Source organism: Corvus brachyrhynchos, unplaced genomic scaffold, assembly GCF_000691975.1.
Source record: "Corvus brachyrhynchos isolate BGI_N302 unplaced genomic scaffold, ASM69197v1 scaffold126, whole genome shotgun sequence".
NCBI classification, from domain to species: Eukaryota; Metazoa; Chordata; class Aves; order Passeriformes; family Corvidae; genus Corvus; species Corvus brachyrhynchos.
This window is the reverse complement of record NW_008239283.1, coordinates 6,996,840-7,009,680: the sequence shown is the minus strand read 5'-3', so window position 1 is coordinate 7,009,680 and position 12,841 is coordinate 6,996,840. Positions and strand designations below refer to the sequence as shown.

Genomic DNA, 12,841 nt, shown 5'->3' with positions numbered 1-12,841 from the left:
CATTACTATTATTTTTGCTATTATTATAAGTTTTAATTTAGAAAATTACTTTGAGAAACATAAAACAATGGAGAGAAAATTATTATACTTATAAAACATTAAAATATTTTAAAACATTCATAAATACCAATATTGAAAAATATATTTCTGTATTTTCAAGCTGCTCTGAAGGAGCAGAGCATCATAAGGCTTTTCCAGACACTCTGTTCAGACAGGTACTGCAGGTTACTGAGAGTGATGGAATTATTTTCTCTCTATTCAGAAAAGGGGAAAATCATGCATAGATGAATGGCCCAAGACTACAGGGTCTTGGTGACAGATACCTTGACTGACGTCTGTAGAATGACTCATGCATAAAGATTATTCACAAAGCAAGGAAAAAGCTTCTTGTCATATTCCAAGCAAGACTTTGTTTCAAGGCATATCTACAGCTTAGAAGCCCCCTAACTTAACCTTTCAAATCCATTCTTTGTTTTTATTTAATAGTGTCCAAAAGGCACCTTATCTTACAAAGAAGTGTCCTCTTCTCCACCGCACACAGACTGAATCCACAGCGTCACAACTGGTTGGCTATGAGGTTACCACGGAGGATAGGAACAGATCAAAGAAAATGCACAGGAAAGAAGAAGAAAGAAAACACATAAAAGGTAAAGAGACAGTTACCATCCATTTCAGCAAGTGCTGGAACAAAAGCTTCAGGCTTCTGCCCTGGACAGGAGGGTGGAGGAGAGGTAGGTGCTTCCTTCGGTCATGGTCAGGATCAGCACCAGCATGAATAAGGTGTGCGCAAAAAAACCCCACAGACAAAGCTATATCACAAGTGCTTGTTTTAGTGGGGACATCTTGAAGAAATGGGTCAGAGGGAGGGAGGGGACTGAAGACAGCCCAGGAAGGGCTGTGTGTTCACGGGGGCAGGACAGAGAGCCCAGGCCGGGGCGCGGAGGCGGGTGAGAGAGATGCCAGGATGGTGAGGCAGGGCTGCTCCTGCACAGTGCCAAACCCCATGGGAGGGCTCAGAGCAGAGGCAGTGCACACAGTGGACAGGCAGGGAAAGGACCACAGGCAGCTGGATGCTTGGGTTTTTTCATAAAACCACCCATTTCCTGGCTATTTTGCCTATGCATGGGATACCAGATCCTGAGCCTTCCTCTTCATGCATCCCCCATCTCACTCTACAGACACACAGAAATCTTGGCTTTTTAAGTTCAGGTGAAGGTTTGACAGCAATCCCAGAGAAAGGATGACTAACCCCACGTCCAAGGAAGGCGAGCATGGGGATCACGTTCTCCTGGGCGATGCACTGCAGGATCCTGGGTGCTCCGTACAGCCCTCCCATGCAGGAGGCCAGGGATGAGATGTACAGCCCTAGCAAAAACAAAAAACCCACCAAGGATACCTGGAGGAAGCAGAGAGAATGCAAAGTTCATTATATTGTGCCTGAAAGACACCCAAGCAGTCTTAAATACATGTATTTTAAGAGATCACATATTTTGTAACATTGTTAAATGAACAGAGCGAGCCCTGGGAAAGCAGCAATTTAATTGGTCTGTGGTATAAAGTACAAGCAATTAATACAGGAAAATTATCCCATAAAAGTAATTTAATACTGAACATCCTGTACCGACAGAACCATTTTACAAGCTCATATCCAAGAAATTCTTTGTCACTTGGAGCAATTGCAGCAAAGCAGCAGCTATTAGATTCCCCTTAAGTAACTGGAAGTGAGTTTATTTCAGGCAAGATCACTTATATACAGAGCACATCATACAGGAAAAGCTGCCCAGGCTTCCCACCATCCAAAACAGGAAGACAAACCCCTGTGTCTCAGAGGGGAAAACCAATCCTGAAAGAAAAGCCACAGTAAAACCAAATCAAAATTGCCACTTAAGTAAATGGCATCTCAAAAAACATGCTCCAAAGGATATAATACAATGACCTTATTTTCCTGTCTTCAATGAGAAAAGAATTTCCTTTGGCCAACGTGAAACTTAAAAAAAATTTTAAAGCCACAGTGCTAACAAGGTTGGTTTCTGAAGCACCCTTTCAAGCTGGGAGCATCTCCTGCAGGTGTGGAGGGAAAGGAAGGGCAGCTCCTGGTCTGTCACACAGAATTGAGAACTGAGGTCCCCCTAAGCAGGTCCCCACTCTTGAGAGCTGCAAGCACAGACAGCGTATCTAAAAAACCCCACCCAAATACACAAAACCCCACAATACAAACATGGTGCAAGAAAGCTTTGAAATGGGAGTGCTCCTGGCACCGCAGGATAAGGACACGGACAGAAAAAATGAGGAAACCAAGGTCCAGGGGCACCTGAGACACCCCCAAGTCCTGCAGGACCACACAAGTCTGCCAGCCAGCAGCCAGGCACAGAGAATGGCAAGGCATGGGCGTAACTCCAGCACAAAGGCCAGGCAGAGAGGAAAACCCCACATTTTGGTCCAAATCCAACATGTCCAAACTCCTCTGGAGCGAGTGCTGGAGGCGCAGACAGACATCTGTAGCAGAGGATGTCACCAAGTGCAGGTCCCCTGCATGCCACATGTCCTTTGCTCCCACCCCTCCTACTGTGGAAAAGAGGGTCTAAATGAACACAGGCCCTCCCAGCTTCTTCCCCCATTAAAGGCAGGGGGCACAGGTTTTGTTAGAAGGAATTACAAGACTTTACATGGCTAAAGATGATTCAAGCTACATCTGACTTTTTCTTGTCTACGAAATCTGCAGGCAGCAAAAAGGAGGTTGGGTAAAAAGCCATAAAAAGCTCGCTGATGGGGAAAGCATGTGAAATTATTGTCATGATCCAGAACTGTTCAGTCTTCCTACCACAACATTTCCCCATGAAAATCCACTTGGCCTTGTGAATGGTATCTTGTGGGACAGAAGGAACCTGAGGCGAAGATGAGCAGATACCAGCTCTCATTAGACCAACAGACAGACACTCAGCGGGGAATCCTCCCTTTCCTCTCCTCTAATCCTACTCTGCTCTGAGAAATACTCAGAAGAAACAAACAGTTGTGCCAGACATCATATATTATTTTAGCTGCCAAAAATGCTTGCATTTAAATGTGCTACTTGACATTCAAATCAGGGTTAGAGGGGAAGAGTCCCTCTCACTGAGGCTGATGAAAGGTTTTGCTACGGGTTTTGAGCATCGAAGAGTGTGAATACATTGCAAGGAATTGGCAGTTGGAGCTCATTAGAAATGAAATTACTGAACCTCATTTTTATGTTTAAAAAGCAAAAAAAATATTGTAACAGAAAGGCAGCCAAGCACTTGCTCACCTGTGATAGAAAGGGAGAGTTTGGGGGAGTAATGATCTCTCCCTGCTCCCTCTCTCCAAAATCATTAAAATCTAACGCATCTTTTAATAACTCAAAGAAGAAACATGAATATTGGGATTGCACCATTTGTTTGTCCAGTATTAGGGGAAAGAAAACTGAATTTGGTTTTTTTGGGGGAAGGGGGGTGTTTGCTTGCTTGTTTATTTTTTATATTTGATATTATTAAATATCTTCTCATTCATTGCTAGGGGATTTTTCATTTCCCCCCTGAGGGTTTTGAATTTAAAACATAGCTTTAACAATCCCTTTCTCTTCAGCAGATTCATTGAAAGCTGATTCTTTTGGTTACTGCACTTTTTGCCCATTAAGTCATTGACATACTAAGAGGTTGCCTTACAGAAGGCAGATAACTCTTTTTTTCCCTGACACAGAGGTGTGTTTTTTTACTCAGCAGGAGGTGGCAGAGCCCCACTAATAATTGGGAGTTTATTTGGGGGGTGAGAGAAGTTTAAGGCTGAAATTACTTAAGAAACAAAGCCAGAGCTTCAAATTGATATTTTAGATTAAAACCATCTTACAGGTCAAACTATGTAAACTTCTCAACTTCAAATGAATCACAAGAAATAGTGTCAAGTACAGTGAACCCATGATTTTGGATAGCACTGAATAACAAAAAATTAGCCCTTCTATATCCCATCCAGAGAAAGACAATGGGACACACCAAAATCTCTTGCTGTTTTTCTAGAGGCCTGCAGTGGTGAGGTTCATTGTGTATTACACTACAAACCCCCCTCATGTAAATACTCTGTGTGGAATGTCTCGAGTTTAATAATCCTATTGCTCGCCCTGCAATTACAGCTGGCTGGATATGGAAATGTGAGCTTCGCTTGACTTAGTAAAGATAAGCAGGGGGGGTTCTTTAGAGATTTCAATTTGGTCTAAGCTTTCACCAACAAGAAAGGATATACTGAATAAAATACAGCATTTATCATTAGACCACATTAGCATACTTTAGCTCCTAAAGCTCTTGCTGGGTGATTATGCCAAGGTTTGGCATTACGGGATATGCTGGTGAAGGCAGAGCTATTCAAATCAGTTGTACACTGGGATTTGCAATGAGGAAATCCCCCTGGATTTTAACAAGGGATGCATACCCAAATTTCTTAGGCTTTTGGAAAGTCAAGCATTCAGTAAGGCAGATGGCAAAGCACCATTATATAAAACACAAGTTACCTTCTCTGCTATCATGAAGTCATAGCGGAGTGACTGACGGGTACAAATGGCTCCCAGCAAAAAAACGAAGACCATGTACAGAAACCACCTGCAAACAACAAAAATAAACCAATTTCTTCACAGCAAGACAAGACCATTGAGAATTCTGCCACTAGGAGAGCCAGGAGACAGTCCAGGTTGCCCAGAGATGTGGTGGATGCCCCATCTGTGGGAACACTCAAGGTCAGGGTGGACAGGACTCTGAGCAACCTGATCTGGTTGAAGAAGTCCCTGCTCATTGCAGGGGGTTGGACTGGATGGCCTTTAAAGGTCCCTTCCAGCCGAAACCATTCTGTGATTCCATGGATCTGCAGGTAAACAGGTCCCCCCACCTGGCAGTAACATTGACAGCACAGCTCCGCAGCCTCAGCCAGGATCCTCTTCTGGTGTTCTGGCCTTTCCAGTACTCAGGTTGGGGGATAATTTTGTCTGTTAAGCCCAGAGCAGAGAAGGGAATGACCACAGCCTTGGATAGATGGGTACATGTGATACCTCCAAATTGTGAAGATTCTTCCTTCCTGACTGAACCTTGGTACATGATTAAAAGTAATAATTTCAAAGGCAATTTAGATGGCAATGAAAGCAGGCAGGAAAACCCCTACTGAGGGTTTGTTTTTTTTTTTAATATGTAGCAGTGGAAAGTTCTCCTGGAAAGTAGCATTCCCTTGGGAAGAGCACTACTTGGTGATGCAGGGCTTCTCTGTTTCCCTGGTCTTGCAGGTGGCTAGGTCGTCTCACTTCTCTTGGCCCCATTTTCCCAATAAAATTTTGATACTCCTTTTCTATTTATATAGAAGAAGAACACAAAGGAAAAAAGAAAAAGAACTACAGACCCCCCACCCCCTTTGAAATCAACAGCAGTGAATGACAAAATCATCCCCCTCCCAAGCCTTGGAGAACTCTGCATCCCACTCTGGGACAGCCAGGCTGCAGCTGCACAAGCACCCCAGCACCAGCACAGATCCCACCCAGCAGCAGAAGGACTGAGTACATCCTCACCAACAAACGTCTCCTCCAACCCACCAGAGTACCTGGTGGTAAAGGATGACAATTTGAATGAGAGCCACACTTTAATTTTCCAGATGGCTGAGTAATGAAAGGTTGATGGGAATATGAAATGGATTGGTCACACTTAGGGCAGTCTGCAGAGCAAATTTTCCCCAATCAATGACTTACGAGGTACCAATAGCAGCCAGAGACCCCAGAGGGATGTTGGAAGAAGGCTTCTGGAGATCTCCACTCATATTGAACCCAGCCATCACACCTGTATTTTGCAGACACAAGTGCAATTTAGAGTCAATCTAAGTTGTAGTATATATAACACACATTGAACTATGTAATATAATTTAATCAATCAGCTCATTGATTGCTTCAGAACAGTAACTATATCACTTCATTGCACTGCCACACAGACAAATACTGGCTCCCACCAATTACTTGGTAAAAAACTGTTCATGTCTTTAATAGAAGCAAGTCACCACTTACATGTCAAAGAACCCTTTGTCCAGTTTGAACAATGCTGGGGGGAAAAGAAACAGTATGTGAACAAAACCCATCTTATCTTCATACAAACCTAACAGAAGACAATGCTGCCCGATTGTTGAAAAGAGAAATGCCACTGTTCATTAGGGCAGCACATGCAGCAGGTGGTACAACCCCCAGAGCAGATCCATTACAGGTCCCTGCATTCACAGGGGACAGCCTGTCCTGTCCATATTAAATGATGATCACATTAGCAGAGGGAATAACAGTGCTCTCGGCACGTAGGTGGCACCTTCCAGCCGAGGGATCTGCTTTGGAAGTAGGCATTATCTCTGCCTTGCAGACAGGAAAACATAAACACTGAGAGGGCAAGTGATTGTCCCAGTGTCACATCGAAAACACATGGTAGGGCTAAGAATAAAATACTGAACTGTTATTTTAGGCCAGAGTACAGGGTATTATACAATCAGGGACGCTCCTTAACCTAAAAAATTACATCTAAAGACACAAGAGAGGGAAACAGGATGAAGAAGAGGATTACAGTCTCCCTATTAAGACTAGAAAGCCAAGGTACAGATTGGTTAAGGGGCTTTGTCCATAGCTGAAGGACAAGTCATACCAGACTTATCAAGAAAACAGAGATTCCCTTGTCACATTATGCCAAAAGTTTTCTTAGAAGACTTCAGGTATCTGCTATAAATAAAAATACATAAATAAAAATCTGCGATTTAGAGTCCTGATGGGACAATTTGAAGGCAGAACCAAAGACTTTAAGACTCTAACTTCTGCCCATCACTGTCCCCCTCCTGGGATGTCAGACTTACGTCTTCATAAGGACACGTGGGCCAGGAGCCAGGCAGCAGTGCTGATGGCACGGTCCCTGGAGCCAGGGTGAGATCACCACAGAACAATGGGAAGGAGGACGCCAGTGCCATGGCACTCACAGCATCTGGCAGCCCCGGCAGCAGGGGACCGACCGCACGCCAGTCCACCACGGCTGCCAAGCCCAGCAGCCATTCCTCAGGTTCAGAGGGCATAAGAATGACAAAGTCAGTCTCTGCAGCTGCAAATCTGAGTGACTACAGCTCTAAATCAGCAACAGCCCATTGCATTTCAAAGCTCAAACATTGATTGCTGCTTGGAAAGGTTTTATCCCAGGATGAAGGATAGACGAGCCATGGGACCAATCCCAGGGGAAAGGGGACAAGCCCAAATCAGCCAGATGGATGCCTTGCCTATTCCCTATTCCCTACAGACCTTGGCTGCTGGTGGGCTGTCAGCAATGGCTCCGTTGCTAATCATGGAACACGAACTCTGCTCTGCTCTGTCCCAGGCTTTGCTGTGCATCTTCATAGCACCATCTCCACGTCTGCTCAAAGGGAATTGTAACACCTCCTCTCCTTGCTGCCCTGCCATGGGGACAGCACATAAATGGGCACAAGACACTCTCACATTGCCAAACACAACCAGGGCTTTATTTATTTATTACTATTAATGCTTTTTCCTTGATCATCTCTTTTTTCCCCCTTGATCAGTCCACTCAACATCCATCTTTTCCTGTCATCTCCACCATGGAGCCAGAGCCCCAACAACCATTCCCTGGTCTCCAGGGAATCCTGGCATTCCTCAGCTCCTGGAAGAGTTTTTCTTCCAAATTCAGACCAGATTTGAATCCTTGACACCATACTGAAAGCATTACAAATTGAGTTCTTCATTTTCTCCTGGAAGACTATTTTGTGGATATACTTCTGAACAGCACAGCTAAAAGCCTGTCTGCTGCTCTGGTTTTCTCTAGATAAAGCTTCCATGCAGATTTCAAGCCCTGCTCCTTTCAAACAGCTACACAATAGCTTAGCTAGAGGTGAGAAAAGTTAGGAAGGCAGAAGTCCATGGAAATGGTCACAAATATGCTAAATAAAGTCTCTATGAAGCACTCTTTGATGATATGCTACTTTGCAATTCAGAGACAAAGCAGAAAACTTAGAATTCTCTGAATTTTTCTTCCAAAGGGAACAAAGTATTGTCAGGAGGACAGCTGTTAATCTCATGTGCTTCTTGGACAAGTTTCTCAAACATCTGGCACCACCTTTAAATCTTCCAGCTTGAGTCACCTCTTCCTCATCCAAAGTCCTGCCTCAGCAAAGCACTGGGGAAACACCAAAATGGCATTTTCTGGACTGAACATAAAAAAGTTGAAGACGTGAGTCATCGGCACAGCAATGACTGCACAGCCTGGGCTGCCTCACTGCCTCCCTCCCACAGACCCACTCATGCTCAGGAGCAGCCAGGAGATGACTTCCCAGAGCCTGCATAAAGAGGATCTTGAGACTGATGATTGACCTCCTGCCCAGCAGTGACCAGGGGTCACACCAGGCCACTGCACACCACTAGCTTCTGTCAGGGCCCCCAGGAGGTCACCAGAGTCTCACGGGTTCCACAACCAAAGGTCAAGGCCACCACAGAGGGAACCAGCTCAGATATTCTCAGCCACTCAGGCCAAAGCCATCTCCTCTGTGCTGCAATTATGACACTGACCCAACTAGTGCAAAAGTATGGACAATCTGGTAGTATAGATGTATAGACAAGCCAAAGCCACCTCTCCACCACCACCCAAAAAGTAATTTTCCAGACAGGATGACAGCTGCCAAAGAGCCATTGTGAGAGGGTCTTTTGCAAGCAGCTGAGTAAGCAACCCACTTTTCAATGAAGGGACAACCTGACTATTTAAAAAAAAAGTAACATCCTAAACAATCTCCATCATCCATAGCCTCGGTCAGCCCCTGCCAGAGAACTGATCCGACTTGCAAGAAGCCGCAAAAAGCCTTGTCAGAGACTGTGGCTGCTCCACAGAGGAAAAACCCCACACTTGCACCTAAAACTCAGCAACACAGAAAAATCGGGATGTTCCTTCCTTCAGACACAGACTATCCCTAGGGAAATGGCCAATCCCTTCTGAACTCAAGCAATCATATCTGCAGATTGTCCATGGAGAAAATTATCCACCTCTCTGTTTCAAAGAGATAGCAGGCTGGATTTTCCACACTGGCTATTATCGAAGAGAGCAGCAGATAGTGACAAAGCTTCTGGACAAAGAAGCACGAAAACACAGTCAACCCAGCCAGGAAATTATGGCTGAGACAGTCTGTACATTGCTGCTATTCCCAGTGTAATCTGGTCCTGGGCATCATCCAGGCAGTGGATACGTGCATGAGGGGACCACCTACATTGTGTGTCAGACACAACCATCAGCTCCACCAGCCATGGTTTATGATCGCAGATATGATCGCTCTTGCAAACGCCCAGTGCATTTTTCAGTGAACATACCATAAAATATAAAAGGTGGGTTTTTTTCCCTTCACCCAGGAGGCAAAGAATGGAAAATCTTAGATAAGAATTGTGGCTAATTTTTTTAAAGAGCCAACTTCTCCACTGATGTAAGCTGGCACCTCGCCATAGACTTCAATGGAGTTGTGCCAGTTTACATCATCTGATAACTTAGCCCAAAACTTCTAAATCTATTTGCTGTCATTTTGCAAGTGCCAAATATGGTTTATTTCAGAACTGGTTTCTGTGCGATGATATTTTCCACTAACGCTGCTTCAAACGACATCTTACTTTCTTGTATCACAAGACAACACACTTCTTTCATTAGACAGAAAACCTCAGGGATTTCAGTAGAAAAACATTTTTTGCACAACAGAAACAGCATTTATCTTAATTTTAAAAATGCACTGATGGCTGCATGGCTGCTGCCGAGAGCTGGCTGTGGGCAGGCGGCTCCCGAGACTCCCTCCCTGCTGAAAAGCCCTGGCTGGGTGGGCAGCCAAGTGTTCACCTATCACAGCACAGCAGCAAAACATGTGCATTAAGAAGGTATTTACAAACATGTAGGAAAACATCTGGTTAATGCACAGCATCTCTATAGGGGCACATTCACATCTTCCACAGCGTGTATTTCAGTTTTTGACTGAAGCCAGCAAATCTGAGTCTTCCATGCCCATGCTCTCCCATTTAGGCCAGCTCTAGATGTGTGTTTTGGATCTCTTGGCTACTTCCCTATGATTAAATGAGAAACGTGGGGGAATAAAGCCAGCTGCACTTAACATCCAGCTGAGATGGATTAAACAGCTAATGCACAGGGAGCAAACAGACCAGCCTCTGCTCACCAGCACTCAACCATAAAACTGGGGTAGCTTCACTCACATTGCTGGAGTCGTATCAATAAAACACAGAGGAGCAGAGAAAACAACCTGACCTGGAGCAAAACAATCCAAGGAGGATGCTCGTAGGAGGCATCATGATGCTTATGGTCTGCTGGGATGACCATCCTATGCCCATGAGCTGAAGCATGTCCCCAGCTGCTCCTCCTGCCTGTTTGGTCCTGGCAAGGGTGTCTCCACAGGTCCTGCTCCCTCTTCTGGAAGTGGCTGCCCTCTTTGCTTTTACAGCTACCAGCCTGCATTTCAGACATTTCTGTTTCACTGCTATGTCTGGGCAACTTACAGCCACTTTTCAGTACATCCCAGAGACCAGACTTAAACTGGTTGAATTCAGATAGCCATTGGAGAGAGAGAGAGGAAAAAGCCTATCCTGAAAACATCAAAATAGTTTCACTTCAAAGAGGAACATTTCATCTCAGAAAGGCCCAAACAATGTGTTTCACAATTTCTGAAACATTTTTTAAAAAACTTTGTTATCAAAACAGCATCTTAAATTGTAAACTAGCATATGCTAAAAATTAAAAAGGGTAAACACAACGTTTAATAATTAAAGATAAACAGAGCATTGCTCTGGGTCAAAGAACTGTTTCAAACTGGCTCAATGTAACCCCTCAAAACTAAACAGCATATTGTTTTGCTGAAACTCTCCCCAGATTTCTGTTGTATCTTAAGGCAAAGGATTTTGCTTCCAGTGCTTCAGCTGGGTCACTGTGGGGGTTCCAGCAGAGGTGGGTACCACTGGGGAGGACCACAGGCTAGAGGGGACAGCCTGGGAGCAGTGCTAACCTGTCCCTGTCATTCCTCAGTGCCACTTGCTCGCAGTCTGCATCACGCTGCCTGCCCTGCAGCAGCAGCACTGGCAGCAGAGAAGTCTTGCCTCCCATCCTAGAAATTTCTTAATCAGACCACAAGCTCTTCCATGCAGAGCACCAAACACAGCCCTGCATTTTATGAGGCTCCTGAACTCCACAGTGCTCCCAACAGCAACGAGAGGAGTGATAGTGATGTTATATGGTACCACTGGCACTGCTACTCTGAAGGAATAATTTAAATCCTGTAAATAACCAAGCAATTAAAAAGAACACATGAAAAAGCTGTGTTAACAACCAAAGTAATTATACATCATCCCAAACTGTGTTTTCAGAGAATGTTTGACATTACTACTGGTATTACTACTGCTAACTAAACAGAGCAACAGGCTGCCAGGGCTTTAAACAAATTTTATCTATTAGCTTTGGCATTCTTCCTAGCAGCCAAGCATTAGCAGTGATGAAGAATCATTTAATATGGCTAATCACAGTAATTTTCTGTACAGTTTTGTCATAACTGTTCCTTCTTCTACAACCAGGGAACTGGAAAAAACCCTGCTTTCCTACACCAGTGGCAGAGCTCACGAGGAAGGTCTTTTTCTCTTGGGGACTCACTTGAGCCAATCAAAATTGACAACAAAGAAGAGGGCAGAAGACGTCTTCTCCATGGCACCAAAGGTGAGTATTCCAGGAGGAAGTCTACACAGAGGCAATAGCCAGCCTGATAAGGTGGGAGAGAGGATCTCAAAGAAAAATTTGAAGTCCTGCACTAGGTGCACCTGACAAAGTGATTTCTGCTACCAGACCATTCCTCCAGTCCCATCTATTTCACAAAACCTTTTAGTTTGTCTCCTTGTACCGCAGCAATTCTGCAACTTCCAGGGAGTTGCTTAGAGCTAATCCTCTGAAAATTCATTCTGTAATCCAAGGATTCATTGCTATGGAAACTGCTTATAATCAGTACTTTTTATAGCTTAAAACACCCAGCATCAACAAAAGGTGTTGTAACTTCAACTGATAGTTACTGCATTCCCACTGGAGATTGTCAGCTCTGGAAAGGGGACATGCATCTTCCTGGTAATTTAAGGGAATGAATAATAAGAAGGTATCTAATTAAGCTCATAAATATGAGCTCTGCTGACTTTCAAGGATGAACCTGTGACACCACACAGCGAGTAGTGGGTCCATCCTGGGCAATGGCCTGAGCCCAGCTCAGCCACCTGCTGAGGTAAGATGGAGAGAACATTCTCCTGTGCTCTTCCCACTGTCCCAGTGCAATCAAGTCATAAGGCTCATCTGATATGATAAATTATGGTCAGCTCTTTTAAATAGGCTTGATACCTTCTGCCCTGACAGCATTGGCCAAGATCAGTGCCTGAGCCTTGTCCTCGGCAGGGAAGGATTTACACCGCCACATCAACCCATAATGTTCACCAGCCATTTCTGACCACAGAGACAGAAGAGCATGTTCAAGTGAACAAGACAGGAGTGCACAAAATTTGAGATGCTGGAGGGAAGCTTGAACCTTTGAATTGACAACTTGGGTCTGCTATGGCCAAGTGCAGTCCTGCTCTCATCGCCTCACAGCCCAGAGGAGCTCCCCTTGCTTCTCTTCATCTCCAAAATGTTCCTGTGGAGGAAAAAACAGGTGAGGATAAAACTTTACTGTACCTGTGGCAGCTGGGAAAAACACTCCAAAAACAGTGAAGAAGGACTCCCCCTGGCTGTAGTCTGGCAGCGTGTTGTTGAACATCAGCTCTTCCGCGTAGCCGACGAAG

General features: G+C 44.6%; 1 protein-coding gene across 2 annotated transcripts in view; it reads right to left on the bottom strand.

The window, feature by feature from the left end:
* Positions 1-12,841, bottom strand: part of SLC12A8 (solute carrier family 12 member 8) — a 47,429-nt gene that overhangs the window by 11,246 nt on the left and 23,342 nt on the right. For both annotated transcript variants that reach the window (XM_017740256.1, XM_017740257.1), the window contains exons 6-9: positions 12,735-12,841; positions 5,729-5,816; positions 4,514-4,601; positions 1,250-1,396 (exon numbers count right to left, since the gene is read on the bottom strand). In XM_017740256.1, the coding sequence (XP_017595745.1) occupies positions 1,250-1,396; positions 4,514-4,601; positions 5,729-5,816; positions 12,735-12,841 (430 nt within the window). The remainder of the gene's footprint in view (positions 1-1,249; positions 1,397-4,513; positions 4,602-5,728; positions 5,817-12,734) is intronic.